Below are 26,674 nucleotides of genomic sequence, written 5' to 3' on the forward strand. Positions count from 1 at the left end.
GTATGATCTTTATTCCAGGGTAGCCAGTCGTGTGACCCCACATAGGTCCCATTTTCAGCTAGTGCCCCATTCTGGGTCACAGACTTGTGGCACTGTAAAGGATTCTCTGGTGTACATACTCAAAGAGGCGTTATGCTGACATAGATCATACACACAAAGACATCAAATAATATGTGTATCGAGGCTGTGTCTATGCCTCAAGAAAGATATTGTCCTGTGATTTAAAACAATAGTCAGTGTTGATTTCTGCCTTGATGTTACAGCCTTTCATGTATGGGTCATTGATATCAAACTGTACAGGTGTTATCAAAATCTTACTGATTACAATGTATAAAAAACAAATAATAATTACCATTCATTTCTGCACATAACTGGACAATGCAATAGTTTTACATGCGCAACCATTTTTGTGCAATTTCCGTAATATGAGTAACATGTCGACAAACAAGTCACATGCACCAATAAGACAGTGTAATTGCTTCATATTAACCCAGATGACCTTTGACATGAGAGACAAGAATATTGCATTGTGGTTTATGTGCAAAAATGACTCACCGGTACTCCAAAGATACAGATTACAGATATCATTGTATAGGGTTTACAAACTCAATCAATCATTAACTAGCACCTTTTAAAAAGTATAAAACTTCTAAATGTACACCATGTAGATAAAATGTCACACATCTTGTAAAGATCAATTTTAACAAGCAATTGGTTGAAGTTTTCTCAAAACTATACATGTTAGCAATTATAGTAACTGAAGAGTGTAAATTGATCATAGAAGTGGATTATAATTTATCACAAGAGTGGAATTCATTAATTGATCACAGAAGCGGAATTCATTAATTGATCACAGAAGTGGAATTCATTAATTGTTCACAGAAGTGGAATTCAGTAATTGATCACAAGAGTGGAATTCAATAATTGATAACAAAAATTGAATTCATTAATTGATCACACAAGTGAAATTCATTAATTGATCACAAAAATTGAATTGATTAAGGGCTGGGGTATGAACGTTTGGACAGTATTTATTTTGGGACATTAGAGCACATCAGACATATCGAATTGCATTCTGAATATGAAGAATGTCATTCTGATATCAAATAATTTTGATTTTTTGAAATTCGCAATTTAATACACATTTTATGAAATCATTAAAATTGATATTTTGATATTTAACAGTACTTGAAGTAAACTTTATAAATCTGATGATTTATACTTAAAAGTGTATGTGGGTGGGATGAAAAGCCGACGATCAATTGAAAATTTTGATCTTTAAATTATTGAAGATATGGATTTTTCCCAAAACACCAAAAAATTAGGCCTTTTGGGAAAAAAATCCATATCTTCAATATGAAGGTCAAAATTTTCAATTGACTTTCCTCCCCTCAAGCTACATACACTTTAAGAATATATCATTAGATTTATATAATCGAGGACTGTTATATATCAAAAATATGAAAAATATCAAATATTTATAATTTGTCATAAAATTTGTATTATATTGTGATTTTCAAAAAATGAAAATTATTTGATATCAGAAAGACATGCTTCGTATTCAGAATGCAATTCGATAGGTCTGAGGTGCTCTCATCAAAAAAATACTGTCGAAGCATATAAACGCTCATTTAGATCCCTTAATCAATAACAAAAGTTATTAATTTATTGATCACAAAAAAGGAATTCATAAATTAATTGTGGAAGAGGAATTACTTTACTAATTAAGAAAAAAGAGGGATAGTTTACTGTCAAATTTCAATTTGTGTACATTTTCTGTTCACATATTTTTACTCTTCTCCCATCTTGACGATACATCATAATCTAATTTCACTCATCTGTTCTCTTCATTAAAACATTTATGCATATAATTATGATATTTATACTTTATACAAGATTACAGCAGCATATCACCTATATATACACTTTTACATACATGTAGAAAAAAACATAATGCACTTCTCACATATCATATACCACATAAATTTACAAGTCAATCGATTGCATATTTTATACATACTTGTTTAAACTGTGCCTCATTTTCATACAATGAAAAATGTGACTCCCAATACAAAGATCCACTTCTTTGCTGTACAAGTGGATAATATTTTTCTCTGGCATTCCAAATTTGGAAGTAATAAATTAAACATATTGTGCCCAACTTGGTAAAGTTGTGTATTTGAATGCAATTTGTGGAAACTGCACCTGTTGGCAGAATGCTATGATTAATTCTTGCATTCTTTGCTCCAAAATGGTGTCTCTGTATGCAAAAGGAAACAAACATTATAGACTATTCCTGTTCCATATACCCCTTATGGAAGACAGGATCTTAGTCTCCAACACAGGGGAGTGTAGATTTCAAATGGAGTCACCCATTCAGGTAAAACCATTTGAAATTTGCACTACCTGTGAGGGAAATTAAGGTCATGATTTCCATAGGGGTGTATGGATTTCAACTGGAAAAGCCCACTGTTACAACTTGTCTCAAGTCAGCTGAACTTGTCTCAAGTCAGCTGGACTTGTCTCAAGTCAGCTGAACTTGTCTCAAGTCAGCTGGACTTGTCTCAAGTCAGCTGGACTTGTCTCAAGTCAGCTTGACTTGTCTCAAGTCAGCTGGACTTGTCTCAAGTCAGCTTGACTTGTCTCAAGTCAACTTGACTTGTCTCAAGTCAGCTTGACTTGTCTCAAGTCAACTTGACTTGCACTTAATTCTCCAAATTCAAGAAAAATCCCAATGAACAGCCACTATTCTTCATGATAGGTATTAAAACACAACAGGTATATCAACCTTTTGTCAGCATTGTTTCATCTGCAGTGATTTAACATTGACATGTACCCCCTGGGAAGAGTACTATCTCAATAATCTTCTTTTTTTTTCTTCAATATGGCAATTTCCTTTTGAGGGCGGGTGAGTGCAGTGGTCTTCTCACTCGCTTCTCACCACTGTGGCCGGGTTCAATTCCCAGCGGTGCCACATGTGAGTTTAGTTGCCGACCCTTGCTCGTCCTCGCAGGTTTTTCTCCGGGTGCTCCGGTTTTCCTCCTGCTTCTAAAATCGGACCTCTTCCCATATCCCTGTCCCGTCATATCTGAAGGCATATAATTTAGTAGCCTCTGAGCACTATTGGGTTTAGCCTGGCTTCAGCCGAATGTTATAAATAAATAAATTTAAAAAAAGAAACATGCAGTCAGCTCAATCATTAGAGAACACACAGTAGGCTATCTATACTCTCTGTGTAAATGCCACAGTGAAATAATGTTGTAGAGCATTGCAACTGCATAATAAAACCACCTTCTTGCATGGACATAACAACCATTTTTGCCATTGATCTCGAAAAAGCACTCAATGTGACTTAACCCTTTTAGTACTAAGGTCTTCAATTACTCAAGAAGAGAAGATAAATACAACTATTTGGATTTTTTGAAATTAATTAAATACAAAACTACAATATTTAATAATAAATATTTGACAATCTTTTGGCATAACAATACTCAGTACAAATTATCACCACTTCACGGTTTTCTTTGGTACACTTTTTAAACAACTTTAAGATCAAGATAATTTTGACAAGGATTTGTGAGAATCTGTAAGGATATTCTGAAAGTTCTTAGACATACATGGGAGCCATATGAAATACTTGATAAATTTGTTCTTACATTTTCAAACAGTTTTCGTCCTTACTACCCAAGGGTTCAATGGGTTATTCCAGTTGAAATTTATACACCCACTACGGACGATATGACCTTAATCTCCTACACAAGGAGTGTGAATTTCAAATGGGGTTACCTGAATGGGTACGTCCTTTTGAAATCTACCCCCCAGTAATGGAGATTAAGGTCATGTCTTCCATAGGTGGTATATGGATTTCACATGGAATTGCTCAATTTGTCACATTTTTTAGTAATCAAAATTGATTCTCATCTGGCAGAGAATTAAAAGAGAATCAGCTGATTCTTTGGAACTTATTGTGTGAAAAATAAGCATGATTTTTACATAATTAGTTTTATTCTCACAATTCTCATCTGGAGAGAATCAATGAGGAATGTAGTGATTCATTTGTGTGCAAAATATATGATTTTTACAGAATCATTGTTGATTCTTACTTATCCATTTTAGACCAGAACTGCACCCAATTTGTAGCTGCTGCAAAGTTATGTTTGAATTTGTGAGATTAGCGATGTTGCATTCCCAGCGATTTGTTCTGAAAAGGGATTACATTATGATGCGTCATGGGAGCAAGTTGACACCCAAAACCTATGTAATACTATTATTACATGGGATCATACACCCATTGTTTGTTAAGTTTGGCAGTATTATAGTGTTACACACTAAAACAGCAATTTGCAGTTACACTAAAAACCCTTTTTTTTCTATACACCATACATGATTCTTCAATTGCCATTATCGTTTCATGTATCTCGCCATTAGCGTGTAAATTCAGTGGTGACTGGAAAAGGTACATCGACCCTGGCGGCTAACAAATAGACTGGCAAGAGCAAACACTGGTGGTGTATCGTATTGTGAATCACAAGAATTGATGCATCCGGTAAATATTTACGCACTAAACACTGTAGCATGAAGAATGGAAGAACTTCAGATCATCTCCATTTTAACAACATCCTATATTAACCGGTGGGCAGATTTTAGTTAGGCTTTATAAGCTATTACTGATAGAGAAATCCAAGTAACAGGAAGCCCTTATTGTACATAGGTTCCTGAAATTGTGTACACAAATCTTGTGTTGCTTCCTGAAATTACACTAGAGTATCCATTCCTGGGGTCTGTACAAAATGCATGGCAAGCAACTTGTCATGAAGTAACAATGACACGTTGGTTGCATAATTTAAAATCCATATTACTTATGATCAGGGTTCCCATACCTTGAAGCCTTTAAAATTCAAGGACTTTTCAAGGACTTTCAGGGGCCAAAAGCATGATTTTCAAGGACTTACCACAACACAAAAATCATGATGCGGCTCTCCCTGTGGCATATTAACAAAAGTGACAGCTTCTCTCCACTCCCCAACTTTTGTCAAAATTATACTTGAGGTAAAATTCCAATTTTCAAGGACTTTCAAGGACCGTGTGCAAATTTCCAGGACTTTCAAGTTCTTGAAAAGGTGTTTTCAAATTCAAGGACTTTCAAGGACTGTGGGAACCCTGTAAAATGCTTACCAAACACAGATCTCCCTTTGTGGAATAGAACTTACAATGGATTTCTAGACTTGCAATGCATCATAAAATCGAGTGAAATATACCCCTGGTATCTTTTTCTAAGGTAGTGTAACATAACCTATATACTAAATAGTGTTGGAATGCACTCCAAATTACTAAATTTGGGTGAAAATGTGATAAAAGCCTCAACCTGCAGTAGAAATTTCAAATGAATGAACAGAGTGCCATTTTAGATTTTAGAAACCACCATTCATGCATGAGTGACAGAAATGTGGGCATTCCACAAGCTGAATTCATACATTTGAAATTCTTACTGTAGCCCTTTTTCAGCCTGTTATACCAAAACAACATTTTTTACCTCAATGGCTGTATTTGATGAACAGCAAAGCCAAGCTGCTCAGCCCGTTTCTGCCACTATCCTTGATATTTACGTTTTTAACCTCAGACAAGAGTCTTGAAACATGATGGGGAAAAGTTAAAGAAATGCTTGCCTATTTTTGGTTTGGTGTGTTTTACGACAAAAATGATTATTTCAACTTCTTACAACTATGTGAGCTTTTTAAACAAGCAGAAATCAGGAATCAAGTGATTTAAAATATGCATCCTACTGACACATTGTTGTTACTTTACAGTTGGCAGTGAGTAAGCAAAATGAAATGAAACCTATTACATGTGGTGTTAATCTACAAACAAAAACGTCTATTATATGGTAACTACATCATCTGATAAATCATACAGACATGATTCAATACAGGCAGTGGATAAGCAAACTGAAAATGAAAATCATTGAAGCATCTACCCAATTTTTAAACAATAACCTACCCTTGATTAATGCAACTACTTTTTACATCAAATTTCAGTTTATAAAATGTAATTCTGAGAATTAGTCTTCCTGTACTTTCCACAGACTTTCCATTTTAGAATTCAATAATGTTTTCCAGAACTTTTTATACATGTCTTTTACACTAACTTTATACAAAGTTTGAATTCTGACTTTTTCTTTGGTAAAACATTTCCAAACCTTTACCACGACTTTTAACAATTAGCTCTGGAGTTTCCCGAATTTAAATTGAGCAAAATCAGAATTCCATGATTCTTTTTGCAGAGTCTGTGGGAACCACCATAATACAGTATTCTACCTTTACTGCATAACTTTGCATGATTAATCCTTACATGAGAAGTAATAAACCAAACCAAAAGAACGCAGCCCTTTTAGAAGAAAAAAAATGCATTGCAACTTAAACAATATTACAATAACTTTTGCATAAGTTCTTAAGATAGAGTTATAATCAGGAACTGAAAAATCAACATGCACAATAAAGTTTTCCTTAGTAGCATTATCATAATCAGCCAATCATGTGTGGCAGTTTAATTAATTCATCATTATTATATAATAGTTAGAGTTGTTATAATTTTTTACGTGATCAACTACCTTTTCAAAATTTTAAATTTTCATAAAAATAAAGGCACACTCTGCATTATATACAACATATGGGCAATTCTATCAGCATTAAACTATACAAGTACATTTAGACTATTCAAGTGCGTTTCTTAGAATGTACTGATTTAATTTTGTTAAACAAAATCAGGTATAATTACAGCTGTAATTAGTCAACACTTATCATTTAAGTACCAAAAAAGCTTACTTAAATTTTAGCATCATAATTAATACATAAAAAATATAGTATTTACAAAACTGTACAATGTACATACATATGACAAAAATCGAGGGCGCCACAAAAAGACGAGCTCTAACATTCGAAACATTACAAGATCAATAAATCTCATGAATTCCATGAATAAAATAAGTTTAAAAAAATCAGTTTAGATTCTGTGTTTTAATTCATGATGCATCAAAATTTATTTGAGCAAAATCAGAATCTATGCCGATTTTTTTTAAATATTCCTTTTGATATAGGTATAACAGAAAATCCATCTTCTTTTTCAGTCTTCATAGGTCATTACTTCTTCATAAATGAGCTATGAAGTCTTTGGACACATCAATGGTGAATAATGCAAATCCTGGCGATAGCTCCTTCTTCCTGCCCTAAGCAGTCACACTTGTATCTATTTGTGAGTGGGTGCGTGAATCAGCTGAGTCGATGTGCCACCTAGACTTGAACATGATAGGCCTGTAAACACCCGTCTTGAGTATGTTGGGAAGATTCTGCAAAGCCAAAAATGTTTAACCAAATAATTAGTCTTTGTTCATTTAAAAGCTTCACTGAAACTACATGATGTGTGAATCAATGAGATTTACAGTGCCCACCAGGGATTTGCAAACATATGTGTAGGGAACCTCATACCCTGGAAACAGCCAGGTCATGACATGCGATGATACGCAGCTTGCTCAGCAAATGAGGTACGATATTTCATGACATAATCAGCCAATCAGAATCCTCACTTCCATGCATACACTCATCTACAAACATTTTTTTAAAGCTTCCAAAAAAAGTGCCCAATACTGGATATTTGGGCGGATTGGCCCGAATTTAGAATGCAAATCAAGCCAAATGCAGGCAAACTTCCATCTGGGCGTGACATAAGCCCTACATATGTGTGGGGGCCAAAAACCATGAGGGAAAAAAAGCTGTGGTAAAACTGACAAAAACACACACACAATATCTAACTACATTACACTGACCATTATGCAACAAAGCAATTAAAGAAGGGAATAAAGAAAGAATTAAAGAAGAATTTAGTGCATTCTATGTTAGACTAGAAGAGTTAAGACTCAGCCATATTTGTGTGTTGCTCATGGAGAAGAACACTGTGCATCTCCAGATTATTTTGATAAGTACTTGACAAACCTTGACATAAAACATGTTTTTGTTTGGGATCTGTGGTGTAATATCGCAGCAAACATATGTTTAAATATAAACATATAAATACATGTCAGGTTATAGCGTTCAAAAACATTTTTGAAAATTTGTTAGCCAAGAAATATTTTACAATATAACATTTTGACAACATTTCTGAAATGTGGTTTTTTTTTTCAAATTAAATGTTTTCATGACTTTTTATACAACCCAACCTTATGTTATGAAAATGTTTTGACAAAACCAAAACACAATTATAACATGTTTATTACGTCTTCATGACCTTAATATTTTCATAACTAAAATTTAAATGGTATTAAACTGTTTTGACCAAAACATAATTATACCAACTTTATTACATTTGTGTTTGCTGGTAGGCATTGTGTTGATTACCCGTACTACACACATCCTTTGTAACACTCGTACTTCAAAATCTCAATAATTGTTCCCTTTTTGGACTTTGCAAAAGGTGAGATACACCGTTTTGGTTCAAATGTCTGACAATCCAATATGGTAAATGTCCCATGGCATTACACACACGGCTGTGAGTCTAGTCTCTTCTTGTCTAACCACTTAGACATGGCTTTCTATAATACTAACAATCTGGCATAATAGGAGCCAGAGATAAAGATTCTAGTTCGCGTCTGGCGTCACCTGTCAATCATACTCGGAAACGGTTTGTTTATGATCTGATGTGATAGTTGAAATTTCTGAATGCAGTAATACGTGTTTAGTTTTGCACATTCAAACATACGAGCTGTCTCAAAATTTAGGTCTTAAAAATAGAAAACTTTCTTTCCTGAAGTCTTTTTGCCTTGTAAAATATCCGATAGCATTTGCCATCCTTTTCTCCAATGAAGGCACAAGATGCTTTCCTTCAATCACGGGCTGTGGGGAGTTGATCGTCAGATGCTTACTAGTTTCTTAATCTCTTGACTTTTATTATAAACATGTACCATATCAGCATGCTATGATATCGCTGGACACTGCCAGAAGTGAATTGCACAGTCTCTCCCGAGGGTGTCACTTCTGTCTAGGTTATTTCCCGAGCATGAACATTTGAATTTGCCCTCGGCTGGCTGATTCAGAGATGTAGATGTCCCTCCTAACGTGGTGCAAGTCACAGCAGTCAAAACAAAGTTCTGCGGGTGCAAGGGTTAACAAACATGCGCATGCATAAATATCTATAGCAAGGTAAAGGTTTTATATAAGGAAGAATAGCTTTTAAAGGAGGCATTGCATCATTCCTAAAGGATTTACTTAAACAAAAGCACAAGCATTTAAGGGTGGTCTTAGCCCTGAAACTATGGACACTTTTGGGCCTCATAACTGCTAAATTGTTGGTCTAAAGTATATAAAAGTACATATTTTGAATGGCAAAGACTTGATAAATTCATCTGTGAGGTCAAATTTGGGCCAAAATTCTCATCTTTGGAGAAAATCTCCCCAAAAATGTTTTGGGTCAATGTAACAAAAAAATTCTTGGGCCAAAAAATGTTTTTTATTTATTTTTAAGAACTAGATAAAATTGTGACCAACTTCACCAAAAAATTTCTCGAAGTTGGTAAAGCTGAATTTACCAGTATGAAGACCATACTGGGACCATATAGGTTGCATTGGGAAGTTGGGACACACTAAAGCATTTTACAAGGTTGTTTATCTGCCAGAAACTGTTTTGACAACACTGCTACACCCGTGCTACACACACAAATATAAGCCAGAAACTGTCCCATTTTCAACAGAACCCAAAGCTGAAACACTAATAAACAAGCATGCAGACAAGACATATAGCAAGCAAAGCATAGTGGTTGAGTTACAACATACCACATCTGCACCAATCCATGGTGTTTCAGTCGGTGTAGACGTAAATCCACCTCCTTGCCTCTGAGAGCCGTACAAACATTGGGTAAGATTCCCTGCACCTGGTTCACCCATGGGTCCTTGGCTGCCGTTGTGGCCTTGTGGACCGGGCATCTTGCTGATCACATCCAGTTCACCGTATATCGTCCTGTTGAGGGCGTTAAGCTCAAACTTATATTCTTGTTCCACAAGTGTGAGTTGGGCTTCAATATCATTTATCTGAAAGAAACAGGTCCAGAAGTGTGCATATTACAAGAATATTTTGGATGTAATATTAAATTACAAGCCCATTTCGTATTGAACAATTACATTTGATATCCCTATGGAAGACATGACTTTGATATAAATATGAAATACATGACTTGAATCTCCCACACATGGGGTATAGATCTCAAATGGAGTAACCCAGTAAGGTAACCTCAAAGGAACTCTTCCTTGATTTGCACTACTCAAAATTACAACAATAACACATTGCATCACTGCATAATTTTTGAAGCCAATTATATTATATCCTTCCGGGTTTTTTTAACTTTAATTTTTTTTATCTGTGGGGCAAGCTTATTGATAAGAATAGACCATGTTTTCATCTGTCAAGGAGGTTTCACTATAGTCAAGATGAAGAATTTTATTGAGATTTATGATTTAGGCTATTAGGCTGGCGATGTTAGGCGTGATATTTTTGTGTGGTGCATAAAAAATAAAACAGCATAAAAAAGTGTTTCACAGTAATTACCTCGATATCTTGGTCTCCGTTCTTGTCTTTTATTAGTCTGATATCAGAAGTTTGTGTTTCCGATCGTGCAGTTAAGAGCTTCACCTGGGAGGAAAAATGAAAACAAAAATGTTATGATTAGCACGGCAATTTTTATTTTACATACAACTTGAAGAAATATTTTGTCATTGAGTGATTCTTTTATCACTGCTGTTTGCACTTGCAGACAATGATAATCACCACACCTCTCAAAAGTAACTGGATGGAGAAAGGCTCTACATCATGTATTTACAAAGCAAAGTGCACAACACAATAGAACCACCACGCTTCAGTAGCCAGGTAATCAGGGGGAAACAAGTTTCAGGGGGGATGAGATGGATGAGAATTGATATGCTAGTTTATCGCTACAAAAAGTTGACATGATCAGATTTTAAGAAAGTAAACAAAGTGGTTGCGTAGGTTTAGAAAATGGTTAAGAACTAGTCCAAGTTAAGTATTTGGTGTTAAACCATATAATTTTATTGCATATAAAATATATGCAGTTTGACACCAAATACTTAACTGAGATTATTTCCTTGATCAGATTTTAACATTTATTGGATTAGGTTTTGAATGGCAAACTCAGCTTCAAGCCAGAATGTGAATAGGGGTATTAAATTTAACGCTCAAGTTTACTTGAGTAAATGTACACCACACATAATCCTTAAAAGCAATCAATTTTGTTATGCTTGGTTAATTACTGCATAAAGGTTTGGGCCTCTATGTGATGTTATGCCACAACATTATAACTAAGTTTGCGAAATATACACAAAGGGTGTTATTTACATTTGGTTTCTTTTGCCAGGATATAAAGTAAATTATTAATATCCACATTAATTTAGTACACACTTTTCATGAAACATGCCAAATCAAAATAAAATTCATATTCAAACAAAATTACAAATTTGTCTGACTTTTGGTGAATTTAAAAGTTCTATTTTTCTTAATGTTTGACTGCAAGTTGTCCCTTACTAAAATTCACAATCAAATCAACTTAAACAATGACTTTATCATTTATACTAATGTACATATATTTTATACAAAAGTACTTGATGCATGTTACTGTACATGCAGTTTCTGTGACTTTTTAGCTAGCATAGTAATCTGGTAAGCAGCAAGCCAAGATCTACACAAGCATGTAAAAATGCAGTAACTGCCTTATTGCTTATGGGATGCATGTGTTCAGAGGAGAGTATCATCATGTATACATAATGTAACCAGGACTTCAAGTAAGCCCTTGCAAAAAATATGGGGATAATATAGGAACATTTTAATGAAAATATAGGGCAGCAGTTAAATACAGTGGGTAATAGAGACCAGTAACTAGAATTGTTAAGGGGGGAAAGTCCGAAAGATACAAAATTTTTGCATGCTGTGCGCATCATTTTGGACTGCTATGATGTCTATAAGTAACATACTAGGCAATAAAATAAAATAAATAGACTTGCAAAATGAAGAATCCTGCTAAAAAATTGAACTGCCATCATAGTGCATGGAATTTTTCAATTTCACATAAATTCACTTTAACAAACCCATGTTTATTGCTAAAATTTGTAAAAAATACAGGACATTTTGAAACAATATAGGAATATATAGGAAGAGTTCACAAATATAGAGCGCTTGAAGCCTAGCTGCATAGCAGATATTGCCTTTTTACTCGAACCAGGTGTTTTTATATCAGTTTGTTCAATATTCACTAAGATCATAAAAACAAGATAGCGGATACAGCCTTTTCAATGCAGGCAGATTTCTGTATCATATACTTCCAAAGTAATAGACAGTATCTGGAAGTATTCAACAAATCACACACTGTCTTCTTACTTGGGAGGGTACTGTAGTGACTTGCAAAGAAGTTTTGTCAAATACTGTTGAAATGTGACTCACAAATGGGTCAAATATATGCAAAATGTAGGTCCTGCATGCTTCACAATGAAATATAAGCCTTATCAAAACACTCATAAGTATACCAAGCAAAGCATTCACATGTCCCATAAATTGAACCATTATATTCCAGCGAGCATCTTTTGAAAAGTAAGGTTTGTGGGAATTCATTTACCCTATTTTCCAATGATCTGGTAGGTGCCAAATTGTAAGCTGCAATAATATACTTGAGCCAATTTATTTGCATTGGCAGTACAACATTGCTGAATTTCTTTCCATTTCATGTGTTTGACATATTTAATATTTAATTTTATAACTAAATAAGCACTTTTAAATTATATCACAACTTACTCATCAGGAAAGGGATGGAGGAAGGGAGTGGGAGGGGAGGGGAGGAGAGGGGTCCAGGGGAGGAGAGTGGAGAAGAGCTGCCCCATAACCATAATTCTGACCCTAAATACTAACACTAATGGTTTGGGATGGTGACAGTTTTATCTTTAAGTCTTGCTATACATGTATGCCTCAGCCCTTTACCTTGTTTACAAATCCTGTTTACAAATAATCTACAAAACAAGATAATACTCCACTGAGGTGTTATAACCCTCATAGAGCTGAATGACAAGCAGTCTATTTGAGCTATTCCATTTAAAATCCACACTACCTCTGTCGAAGATTTTGAAAACATCTTCCATAGGGGGAGTATGAATTTCAATTGGAATGAACATATTAGCAGTTCCATTTGAAACTTGCTCTCCCTCAGCAGAAGATTCAGATTGAATCTTTCTCAGATGGTGTATGACATTCAAATGGGAGTTGCCTAATGTGTTTGTTCCATTTGAAATTCATACTCACCCTGTGGAAGATATTTCTAAAATCTGATACAAATTTATTTAAATGTACAAATCTTTACTGTTACCGGTTAAAATAAACTGAAGAAGTCTTAAATTAGCATTGGAGATTTAGTTCCAGAGATATAAAAAATTTAGATGCAGCTGAAAATTTATTTAAACAAAAAGAACAGGATTTCCTTTGGCAAAATACCGACACCGGATTCATTTTGTTGGATCACATCGCATAATGTGTGATCTTGCCTAGCAGTTAAAATCACAGGTCAGTATATACCACAAATCCACCCTTCAAAAGGCACTAAGCTTACTTTTGACAAAGGAAATGCCACTTCTAAGCCAAAGCTACTACAGTTACAAGCACATCGTCTTACAGAAAGGTGTAATTTCTGCATTGGAATGACACAATTTTGTCCGTTTTCTTGTTAACCGATGGCTTACATGATGTCGCTACAAGTATTACTTCTAAGCCAATCTCTCTACAGTTACTCTATGGAATATTGTAATGATGTTACTTTAGATGTCTGCATAACATATATTGTTTTGGTTTACTTGTTTTCTACTTCAAATGCCAGTTAACTGTAAAAGTGGAAATTTCCGCCTGTGTAACTGTAAAAGTGGAGATTTCATGGCTGCAATGTGGGAGGGAATTTACTTTATTTTGATGAATTTTGAAGACCCATTTCATTTATTATTTTATTTATTTCTTTTCAATTGTATTTATTTTTCTTTTCTAGGTCATTTTTGCTTTATTTTTTTATTTTTTCTCAGAAATGCGTTTTCTGCTTTACCTCCAAATTCCGCGGAGAATTCTTGGCTTTACTCTAAGTTTCTTTACATTGACCTATAAACAAAAGGAATACATTTACACTTGGTAGCTGCTTGGAATGTTGAAAGCCTGAAAATAAAGATAGCGCAAAAGTTTCCACTTTTTCAGTAGTGTCATACAATTGTGTTGCAGCAGAGATGTTTTTAATTGTATACCACATTAAAGCTGAATTTACATTTTTATCGCATGTCAAAAAGAATGTATTTATAGCGATGCATGGCTTGTCACTTTTGCATTACTTGTGAGCGATCAAAATCGGATTGTTGTATGCCATTTCTTCTCAGAATCTGCCAAATGCAAAAATAAGCCATCAACACTAATTGTTTGAAATTAAAGAAATTAAAATGGACATATAATATATCTACCATTAGGCAAAAAAATTGTGGTGTTACCCTCGCGATTGGCCATTATTTTTTTTTCACTTAAAATTAATATTTCATTGAAAGACTAGTCTTTAATTGATTATCTAACAAGTATCCAGAAGTCAAAATTGACAAATGTCCCTAACGGAAGAAGCATTATTTCTGGGGATTTTTACAAACTGAAGGTAAAAAAAAATACCTGACCCAACCTTCCCATTTTCCTACTTGAGGGCAACACAACTTTTTTTGCCTTAGAGTGAAATTTCATCTGACAGGCAAATGAAAATTTGAGATAGTGGCAAATATAGATTTAATTTTTTATTCTTTCACATGGGTAACCTGAGTTCATAAAGGAGTAGTTTCAATGGACAATTTTACAATACTTAACCATGAAGAAAATCAATGTAAAGAGGTGCGATAGATTGACAGCCTCAATCTATCACATTATTCTAACAAAATGAAGATTTCAGCATCAGCAGACAGCTCAGATTTTCTCATATCATCCCGGTGACATTAATTTAAGCCTGAAATATGTGCCGTTTCCAAAATGTTATGAACAAAAAAGTGATAGCCTCATCCCCTACTGTGGTAACCACCCATGATACTGTTCTATGATCTGTTGTGAAACACGCTGTTGCTTTTAATATCAAAATCGCTAATGCAATTTATCACAAAACTTGGGAATCAGATTATTTTGGTACAATATTCTCAATGCAATGTGCGGTACAAAACATAATGTGAAATATGTGACCATGCCCTGTAAAAGTTGTCTGTTACTTAGTTATAGGAGTTAACAGCAGTGTAACAAATAACCTACTTTGTACATGTATGTACACTTTTTTTGTATTTCTATATCCAGCCTTCGTACATTGAATCTATTTTGTCAAAATAGCATCAATTAGATAAATTGTGATATTTGTGGACTCAAATTAATAAAATAGATTCAGCTTTAAGGGGCTATGCTCCTTATGTCCGCAAGCCCTCCCCCAATTCGTGGAAGAAATAAACACCTCTTGAAACTATGGAATGGAATTTCCATTGGAAAAAACAAACACTTGTGATAAAATATGCCCCTCTAGAATGATTAATATTAGCTTCTGTGCAGTCTATGATCTTTGTCATTTTATTTGTTTAAAGTGAGGAGTCTTCAAAATGTGTTAATAATTTCTAGAAAACTTATTTGCAACAAATGTCACTGAATTATTTACCACCTCGAGCACTACACTGCATGTTTAATATTCTTAACAGATACATCGTTTAATTACATACAAACCTCTTGATGTCTGCAAACACTTATTAATCTGTATAATATTTGATCACAGCAGCTGATAGGTGTATCCCATCATGCTTTGCAGTGCCATAATAGAATTGAATGTGGCATAGAAAGTTACACAAAATCCCTCACTTCAACATTCAATTACTAACGCTTAAATCAACCCTTAGACATTTGTTTAAAAATATCACCTCTTAAGTATATATTTTTATATATACTCTACAATGTATCCATAGCTCTCAATATCTAAATGACTATGGAATAAGCAGATAAACTGCAATGCATGATGGGATACTCCCTTCTGCTGCTGGTATCTCTGATGCAATTATAAGAAGCCATATTTACTGTTTTTACTCTGAAAGATTACAAGCCAGACTTCAAAATATCAGCACTTTTAATTTTAGTGTAATTTTTCAAAATAAAAATATCAGCGCTTTTCATTTCTGTGTGTATAAACAGTACTTTTAATTTCCACTTGTATTGCAGAGTTATTTTTACTACAACAACGGAGGCTGGAAGTGGTTAATTCCCCAGGGATATCATAAGAAGTCTCAAGACTGATGGATGAAAGTAAAGAGCACAGCACAGACTTAACTATCTTTTTTTCAGAATCACAGAAATATTGATAATTAAGGTGGTTGTGGAGGCATTATGAACGTGCTCTAAGCATGTTTTAAACAGATTAATTGAGTAGAGCAAAAGCACACTTATCAATATGCCTTTTGTTTGAAGCAGATCGGACATACGGTTTTCAAAATATATCAACTTATATTTTCTTTATATCTTATTGTTTTTATCAATAATCAATATAGTTAATGAGCTAAAATGACTGGAGAAGCTCATTAACATATAATTTTGCCAATATTTTGCTAAAATCCATGCATAAATGTTCAGGGTACTCTTATTTTGCATACTTTTGCCCTGAAACTTGGTCAACGTGTTTCTAATATGCTCTAATGTATTATATAATGAAGCCGCCCCCTAATTTGCATATTTGCATAATTAATTAGCATTTATGCAAATTAGCTCATTAATTATGCAAATGCAATGAAGACGAAAGATCTTATCGTCCATAGAGGGTATATGGATTTTAACTGGAACAGCACATTTCCTATAAATATATTACCTGGAAACCACTCCCAATCTGCTCTATGTGTTTGAAATCTCCCCACTGCAAGCTGTTTCCCATAAATGTTATGAAAAGATGAAATTGTGCTAATGTATGAATATCAAGTTGCACATCGGCTAGATTGGAAATGTCAAGTATTTCTGCAGGTGACCACACAACATATGAAATGTGCGATTCTAATCATATACATCGATCATGAATGTGTCTCATGGGTTTTACGAACAGCTAATACTAGGAGATGTGGCACTCATTTTTTTGGCCTAATGGTATACATGAATTCTGGTTAGAAAATTGTCCCAAATTTATGAATCTTGAGCCAAAATGTCCCAAAACATACAAAAGTTTTGGGAACAACTGTCAATTCTGTGACTACATTAAGAAAACATCCAAAATTACATGTTTTTGGCCCATTTTCTCTCAAAATGAATAAATATTAAAATTTTACTTTTATCGCCAGTTACAACTATCTAAAGGATTTAGCTATGCTTCATTTGTCAAAACTGGAAAATATTTTTTTTACTCCCAGATAATTAGTGCTGTATTTTTCTGGAATAGGGAGTAATGTGTGCATGAAGTCATACTTCAAATACTTCAATGACAGACAATCTATAATATGTCATAAAATTACCACTCTCTTCATTTTTAGTTGATTCTACATTTATAGTATATGTAACTTTACACAGACATACATGAAACTGTGCACTGCCTGAAAATGCATGAAATAATTTGTCTACAAACTTCTCATACATGCATTGAAAACTTACATCACAATCAACACACAGTGGCTTTTAATATCCACTTACGACTCTCTTGCGCGCACACACGCAACGTTGCGTCATGTCGGCTATCTATTCCACTTACCTGTGTATCAAGAGAAGTGGCATTACTCTCCAGGTTTGTGGTCTGAAATATAAAAAGAGAGACAAGAAAGAAATAGGAATTAAGTATGCTGTATTTCTGCTGCTGATTTCTTCATTTGGGATTCTGTGAGCGGTACACTGCCGTCAGGCAACGTGACTAAATTACATAATCTATATGTGTGTATTACTATAATAAACTGTGGTAGTTAGTATCTAAAGAAACAGCATGCAAGTTTGCCAACTGAAGCCCTGTGAATACTAATGATGACGTCAAAAAGCAAAATTACAACAGTTTACTTGTGCCCTCTTGACAAAGGAGTTGCAAGGAAAATGTGATATGTGTCTCAATGAATTTAGAAATATTAATAGTACTCGTAACCAAAGAGTGTTTTTGCTAGCTGTTTGTTTAAACATAAGGCATTCAATGTTAAAGCCTACAAACTTATACTCATAGGCAAATGATCTGCTCAAATGGAAGCCATGAAATGTTCTCAAAATTCTTGATTTTCATGATTGCAATGTACATTACTAAACTAAAATACTCTGTTGAAGAAGAAAGTGAATGCCTGAGGTGCTGTTGTTGTGACAAAATCCAAGATTTTGAATCAAATCAGGGTTGTGGAATCATGAAGAGTTATTTCCTTTCATTTGACCGTATTATTTGGGCTAAATATGCAAAGGGGATCATTCTGATATATTGAAAACTAATGATATTTTTATCACTTTGCGACAAGCAATTAAACTTACAAATCACAAAATCTTAACATCATAATTGCTTTAAAAACACTCAACATGCAAGCATCTGAACACTATCAAATAAATGGGCTCATCCAACATGTAAAACACATTTTCCCATTATACATCTTTTAGCACACATTTGTTTTAATGGGGCATTTCGTGATCAATGCATGTAGCCTCATTCCCCAATTTTCTCACAAAATGTCAGTTTTTATACAACCGGAAACTTCTTGCTACATAATGTCTGTGTGAAAACAAATTCTTGCAGATTCATTCGCTTAGCAAAAACAAAAATATCATTAAATTGTATTTATGTTAACAGAACAAAATTAAGCACAGTGGCCTTTTTAGTACACAAAATCAGGATTAACTGAAATTTTGGGAATACACTTTTTTCCTTGATATACCATAAAAAGAGGATTGTAAAATCACAATATATTCCTTTAAAGTATAGTACACCGCAAGCTGAGTAAAATGTGTTCATTAACACAGAATTAAACATTCCTGATTCAACAAGCACTGATGTATGGATTTAAACTTCATATCAAATTCAATTTCTGCAACGGAATTCAATCAACTAAGATCATTTCATATATATCACTTCACAATATTGATGATAATAAAAATGCCGCAAACACTTTAAAGAATTATGACGATGATGTTGGAAACCCTTTATATAGTACACTCTCCCTTGTGCGAGGCATTGATACTACACATGCATGTTCACGCAATGTAAAAAATTAGCACCCAGAGAGAATTTGCCTTAATCCTTACATTATAGCTATTCATGATTTGTTTTGAGCCGGTAATATCTGAACATTGCGTTTCTACCACGTTTCTGCCTATAGCAATTTAACAGAGGGAAGGAGAGGATGTGGACTGGAATAGCTGATTTGGTCTAATCAACAAAGCGTGGCCATGTGACATCCAATACAGTAACAAGATACGGGTTAATGATGCTCAAGTGTATCTCCTATCCTGATTGGTATCCACTCCATGAAGCATTAAATAGCTGCCTTATGTATGAGTGACTTCAAAGAACCAACATGCTTGGTCATAAATTGTGCCATCATAGGCTCCGGAAGATGTTAAATATTGGGGGCCCAATGGTGCCTGGCCCAAATTATGGGGGGGGGGGGGCAATGGTACTTTTCCATAGCCACCAAAATTATTGGGGGCCGGGCCCCCGGTTCCGAAGCCACTGTCATGATATAAATAGATGTACTACTAGGATTTGCAATCAAACAAGGTTCAACATACTTCAGGTCAATTTTTAGAAATGGCTGACAGGGTTCAAAACAAAAATAAGAAATGCAGGAAACTCTTTCAATTCCCAGGAAATGTTACAATTTGTAGCCAATCTAGTTATCTTACAGAGCAATGAACATTTTCCTCTCTTTCCCGAGCTAATGCCAAATGATGGATTGTTTCATATCTGATTCATGCCGGTGTCGATAGTATGAACCGGTATAAATTTCGTAAGGCAGCTATTTTCTATAGTCCTTGCTATACCTTTCAAGTTGATGCCACAACATGAAAGCTGTGTTATAGTACCAAAATGTGAAGTACATTAAACAACTCCTGACACTATGATGTCATACTGAAAAGGCACAGTTCTTTGACATATAATATACTTATATACTATTAATAGAATGCCTCTTGAATGCATTGGATACAAAAATCTCATCCCCGCACAACTTGAGGTCAACTTTTGAGCTATGAAGGTCATTGAACTATGCTACAGGAAATGATACCAATTAATGGCTAACAAGTCTTTGAATCTCATATGGGCTATTCAAATTGAAATCCAAACACCCCTTATGGAAGACATGACCTTTTAAAAAGAGCCACCCATTCAGGCAACCCCATTTAAAATTCACACTCCCTGATTGGGAGATTAAGGTTATGTCTCCTGTAAGGGGGTATGGATTTCAACTAGAATAGCCCAATCGGTACCTGAACACACTTACACACAGCTCATTTTCTTACGTATTTGTGCTATTAACATGGAATGCATTCCTGTTAATTGCAAGCCAAGATGACTTCTTTCTAAACTTAAATATGCAAGTCATGCGATATGATGGTTGTTTTGAGGGGAATATGCCACGGCTTAGTAGATTGATGCTTTGAAGTGGCTGTTGAATGTGATTTGACTGCTGCAAGCATATATACATCTCCCATATACACAAAACACACTAAAGCTGAGACAAAGTTATATTCGTCTCAGACTAAAGGAACCATACAATGTAAAATCTGTGAAGGGCAAGTACACACACACATACACCCATGTAAAGCATTCACTACTCAAGTTCCAAGCAATTTTCTCGACAAACTGCAGCTTATGTATACATGCAGAGGCTTAAAGAACATGATAAACGTTCACCATTATCTTTATCTTCCATATCTTGTGGCTTATGAGTCATAACTTGGTTGAATGCTAGCAAAAGAAACTAGAGAGTTGAGAATATTGCCTTCCAATATACACCTCAGAGCTGCCAACCTTCATAAACATTTTTCAGTATTCTCAAGCATTATTTTTTAGTATTTTGTGTCACTACTGAAAATCAGAACAATAATTGACAAGACTGGTACCCTCAGGCATTTTTATGTCTCCACCGGAGGCATTATAATTATTTCTGGTTGTCCGTCCGAGCTTGTGCGCATGATTTCTCTGAAACTGGCAAGGCATAATAGTAATATGACTTGGTGAAGGGGTAGCAAAATATTGAGAGAAATAATGCTGGCACACAAGAGGAATGTATGGTTCTAAAAAGGAGATCCCAAGGGGTTGATATAAGGGCAGTCTTCCACCAAACGTGCATGATTTTTCTCGGTTGGGGGAAAAACATTCAAAACTTTTCTTTTGATACATTATTGGCCTAACTCAAGAACTACAGGACCGATGGAAATATAATGCAATATTATTGACTTCCTTGACTCATTTCCTATAAGATGAAAAATTCCTCCTTCTATCCCACTCGCTTAATACCAAATCATAATCCAGGGATGAAATTCGTAGATTGTCATCCCTGCCAGAAATATGTGGTCCATGTACCTGGCCGCTTTTCTGATTTCCATTTTATCAAGTGCGTGTACAACTCAATTTTTGCCAGATATTCCAGATTACAATTGCAATTTCATCAACAAATTTGCGATCTCTAAATGTACATATCCTTTTTCACATCAGATGCCTTTTGAACAAAAATAATACTCAGTAGAGAGCGGATGGCTTAGATCCCGGTGGGGTCACTCCCTGGCAGGGGGGACACATAGGACCGTTACCACAAGTACAAAATACCCCCTTTTGCAGTCGATTTCAAGGACAAATCATGAAATTTTACCCCCTTTTTTACTCTAAAACAAGGACAAAATGGTACTCTGAAACACCCCTATTTTTTAGATTCCGAGGACACATTTGCTATTTTGACCTTTTTCAACATTTCAAGGACAAGGATTTTATGAATAGTTTTTTTCATCACAAAATTCAAGTACATGTAGTACCCCTCGCATATAAATTGGCTATTGCAAAATTTGGGGTGAGTACGAAGTAGGAAACCAAATTTATTCCTTATTTATCTGGCCAGCTATCCACGTGATCCGGAAAAAACAATAAGAACCCCCTTTTTTTCAATTTCGTGGACATTAATTTGTGCGATAAAACACCCCTATTTTCCAATTTCACAGACAATTTTGTCCGCGGACAAGCCCTAAAAATGACCCCTTTTTCCGCGATTTTGGTAACGATCGTGCGGTCAGTATTGCAAGTTGAGTGACCCCACCGGGGCTTAGATCATTTGAACATACGTGCTGTTTATGCAGCCAATAGCAATTTATAGACTGATTCATGCAATGCAGAGTTGTATCAGCTTCATTTTACAAGGAAAAAGGACATCACTGTTTGAAGTTTTAAGCACAGGGGATGAGGGGGACCATATAGCCCAAATGTTTTAACAGATTTACATTGATTTTAATAGGGTTAGATTTTGACCCCAAATACGCAGATTTCAGTGAATAATCTGAAAATCTCATCCCTGATAATCCACAACTTACCTGTGCTTTCAAGGTTGATATGTCACCAAAAATAGTGTTAATGTGTCTCTGATCAGTATGGACACTGCGTGTTAATTCCGCGATGCTGGTTTGTTGTCTATTTATATCTTCTTCTATCACCTCAATCTGTGGGAACAAAGCAACGCAAATAAATAAACACACAATAAAACAACCAAACAAATTAATCAATATTATGACAATTTTTTTGTCACAATTTTGGGCAGTATATTTTGACATATCTTTACAATGATTTCATGTCCATTTACCAGTGCTGTGTATGTTGTGAGGGTTTTATTTTTTGCGAATTTCGTGAATAGAGATTATATCGTAAATTTAACAATCATGAATATGAAATTTTGTCATGGATAACATTGGTAAGGCATGAATTTCATGAAAGTATCAATATGCACAAACAAAAGTCTTCTGTTTTGGAAAACGCAAAAATATTTGTACGCGAAAATAACCACTTGGTGTTTATTGAAAATATAAATATCACAGAATTATTGCATATTCTGCCTGACTGTCATTTGTCATTATTTTTATTATTGCACTATGTACATGAATGTAATTTTGCTCACATCATATCCATGCTTACGCACATATTCCACTGGAAATGCCAACAACCTCACTAGATGGCTATACAATGTTGTGATTTCAAAATATTCAAAGCCAAATCACTAAACAGAATTAATAAAAACCACAAATCGTATTCTTTACAAACATTATATGTTTGATTTCTCATATTAGCAAATATGACATTTTTGAGTTATAGGAATGAATACACTGGCGTGAATGTCAACAACCTCACTACTAAAGAAGCACACAATGATGGCATTTAAAAGGGCACTTTAAGCATCCAATGCAAACATTTATCTAACAATCTTCATTTGATAAAATGTTGAAATCATGAACATAAAAAAGTTTCCATATTATGAAAGACTTGATTAGAAAACACTTCATAATCTTGATAAATACACTTATTTTATCATAATATTCTGTTAAGTTTCTTTAGAAATTGACACTTTTCTCTCCTCCTTTGAAACGGCAAAACTAAAAATAAGACAAGCTTGAATCTTTTATAACTTTCAACATGTGTAAAATGTAATCAAAACATGTAGCCAAAAGTTGTCAGAAGACAAGGATTCAAAAGCCAGGCTTTCACAGTAGGCTAATCTATTTAATATCCACACACCCCATGTGGAAAATTTCACTGCCATCTTAATTCCACTTACAATTCCAACTGGAAATGTTTGCAAGTTTTATATGAAATTCCAGCTGAAAATTGTGGAAATTTATTAAAAGGCTGCGAAAATCTGCAAATTTAAGGGTAACTAAACTGCCATGCCTTTATACTTACGAAGCACTGCGACTTTTTCCAAGACACGGTAGACCATTTGATCCAACTAAACATCTCAAAAAAAGTAACTGACCCCCCTTAAATAATTACCATTATTCAAAAACGGATGATTGCATTACAAATCTGTAAAATTCGTTGGAAGCAGAATTTATTTCTGCACATTTTGACACCTCATTTGTAGCAATTGAATAAATATTGACGTCACAGCGTACATTTAAATCAATGTAGCCCAAGATCTGAAAGTTGCAGTAAATTCTATTGATTTTGCATTCAGTGTAATGGAAGGAAATCTGTGTAATGATATCTGAGTGTTTTTGTATTGTAAAAATTTGTATGTAAGTGCAACTTTCAAATCTGGATCTTGCTACATTAAATTGAATGGTGTTTTATTGTTTTCTGGGCTATCGTATCAAATGAGGTGTCAAAATACGTAGAAATAAATTCTGCTTCCAACGCATTTTTCAGATTTGCAATACAATAGCCCCTTTTTGAATAATGGCCATTGTTTAAGGGGGGTTAGTTACTTTTTTTGAGATGTTTATATATATATGATTAAGGCACCCTGTGGCAATCCTGTTCATAAGCCACCACTTAAAAACTATTACACTCAGCACAAAGGATCTACATAACAATCTCCAGGTGTGCTTTTTTTAAGAGCATATCTAATAGGGGGGGATTCAAGCAACTGAAGAAAGCGTTTCAGTGTTAATGGTGAAAATGTATAAGCTAGAAAAGGAAACTGCCTTACCGCCATTGCATTCTGCATTACTTTAGTGTTGAGTGATGCATTGAAGTTTTCGTCAGAACCTCCTAATATGTTTTGTAGCATATTCTGCAGCATACTGATCTGTAGCGGAAAATAAAAAAGATAATGAAAATTTGGTTAAAAGATGCAGCAGGATACATACAGTACACAATCCAGCTTGTTGTATAGAATATATTTACATTTTGTTGATATTATTCATGCCTTTTAAAGGTTGACATTATTCTAAAATTCCAATAGAATTGGGGTAAGAAAATGCCTGTAAAAAAAGAAAACACATTAAATAATTCTTTGAACAAGTTCATAGATCATAGATATTTCGGCATAGCTATAGAATACCCATCTCACCTCCCAACACACAGGGTTAGGGTTAGGTTCGGGTTAGGGTTAGGGTTAGGCACCCTGAGCGGGGTATTCTATAGTTATTCCGATAATTCTTATGATAATAAGAAACTGGTTAATAGCACTATCTATTATACTTTCATAATCCAAGGTACTGAAAAAACACTAGTATAAACAACTTCCATATTCTATCAATATATTGGTAAGTTGGTCTTACATTTTGGGTGTCAAAATTAAATGACTGTATGACTTTTAAGACTAGCACATATTTCATTAATCCTTAGGCCTACACTATATCCACGGTGCAAGCATGCATTCAACATGATGCAATAACACAATCACCTTTTAGTATATGCATGGTTTCATTGGCCTGGCCAGCGAAACATCTGTGGCTACCGGTCGCCGATCTACTGCTTGGCATGAGAGGGGTCTCAGGTTTGAATCCTGATCAAAACAAACAACTTCTTTTATTCCTTCCTTCTTTCTTTTCCATTTCCAAAAAAGCAAAGGGCGTTAGGGTTAAGCTACTAATGAAGATTTGCATTTTGCAGCCGTTGCGAGCATTGGAGAGGTAACTCTAAAATCAATCTTTCCCTGATATTTAAAACCCTTGCACTTAACTCAAACCTCCTTGCATAAACCTAACTTGTAATTTGTATTCAACAATTTGTTCACAATTCAACTGTTGATTCTGCATCTAGATAATTCTGACTTGTGTTATTTGAAGAAACAATTTCTACTCCCATCAATTCAAGCTCATCAATATTCTTTTGACATAATGATAAAATTATAAAAAATTGCTCTTTTTTGGCACAAATATGGCTAATTTTGTTCTTCGTCATATTGGCATGCCATTATGATTTTGAAATATCATATTTTAGAAGTATTATGAGAGAAAGTACTTATTTTATGCCACAAAATATTAGCTGATTCAACTCACACGTTCTACTTGAAGAACATGAGCAGCAACACCTACAAAATAATTTGGTTTGTTGCATGAGTGCCAAAACAAATATATATGCAGGATAAGTAATATTGCATTATTACAATGAACCAATTTCCTTTATAATAATGTCCAAGATTTCAAAACTTTTGGCATTTATTGAAAAGGGCAAATTCATGAACATTTTCATCCTCGCTTCTCCACCTAACCCTAACCGCCAGGTTAGCACATAGACTCTAGAAAGTAAAGAGTCTATGATAGCACAAAGCGACTACAAGCACAAGTATGCCATATGATTCGATTATGCAATCATTCAAACACACATAGGCCTATACACATCAAAACGCTGCGCGGGCAGTGTACATAATCATGGCTTACTATCTCTGGTCTTGTCCTCCACAATTTATGGGTCCATGATCCAAAACCAGACCCGAAAAAACAATTTTTCTCTTTGTTTTCTTTCTTCCTTCTTTTCTTCCCCTTTGCCAAAAAGGCCTCAAGGGCATTAGGGTTATTGCAATTATTTTTTGTGAAGGAAACCCACTAGTATGGATAATAAGTTTGTTTGAGTCAATCCAAATCATAATTTTCATAAATATGGAAGAGTATTTGAAGTACTGTTGACTGGCTGTCTATGTATTCAGTTCAATTATGCAGGCAGACGGGATTGTATAAACTAAATAGACCAAAAAAATAA

At 34.6% G+C, this 26,674-nt stretch overlaps 1 protein-coding gene across 1 annotated transcript in view; it reads right to left on the minus strand.

Annotated features, from left to right (window-relative positions):
• Positions 1-6,139: 6,139 nt before the first annotated feature.
• Positions 6,140-26,674, minus strand: part of LOC140152125 (uncharacterized) — a 103,873-nt gene continuing 83,338 nt past the window's right edge. The window contains exons 7-13 of the mRNA XM_072174421.1: positions 24,678-24,776; positions 22,573-22,698; positions 17,786-17,827; positions 10,588-10,671; positions 9,819-10,073; positions 8,951-9,136; positions 6,140-7,342 (exon numbers count right to left, since the gene is read on the minus strand). Of these exons, the coding sequence (XP_072030522.1) occupies positions 8,963-9,136; positions 9,819-10,073; positions 10,588-10,671; positions 17,786-17,827; positions 22,573-22,698; positions 24,678-24,776 (780 nt within the window). The 3' untranslated portion in view covers positions 6,140-7,342; positions 8,951-8,962. The remainder of the gene's footprint in view (positions 7,343-8,950; positions 9,137-9,818; positions 10,074-10,587; positions 10,672-17,785; positions 17,828-22,572; positions 22,699-24,677; positions 24,777-26,674) is intronic.

Source organism: Amphiura filiformis, chromosome 5, assembly GCF_039555335.1.
Source record: "Amphiura filiformis chromosome 5, Afil_fr2py, whole genome shotgun sequence".
NCBI lineage: Eukaryota > Metazoa > Echinodermata > Ophiuroidea > Amphilepidida > Amphiuridae > Amphiura > Amphiura filiformis.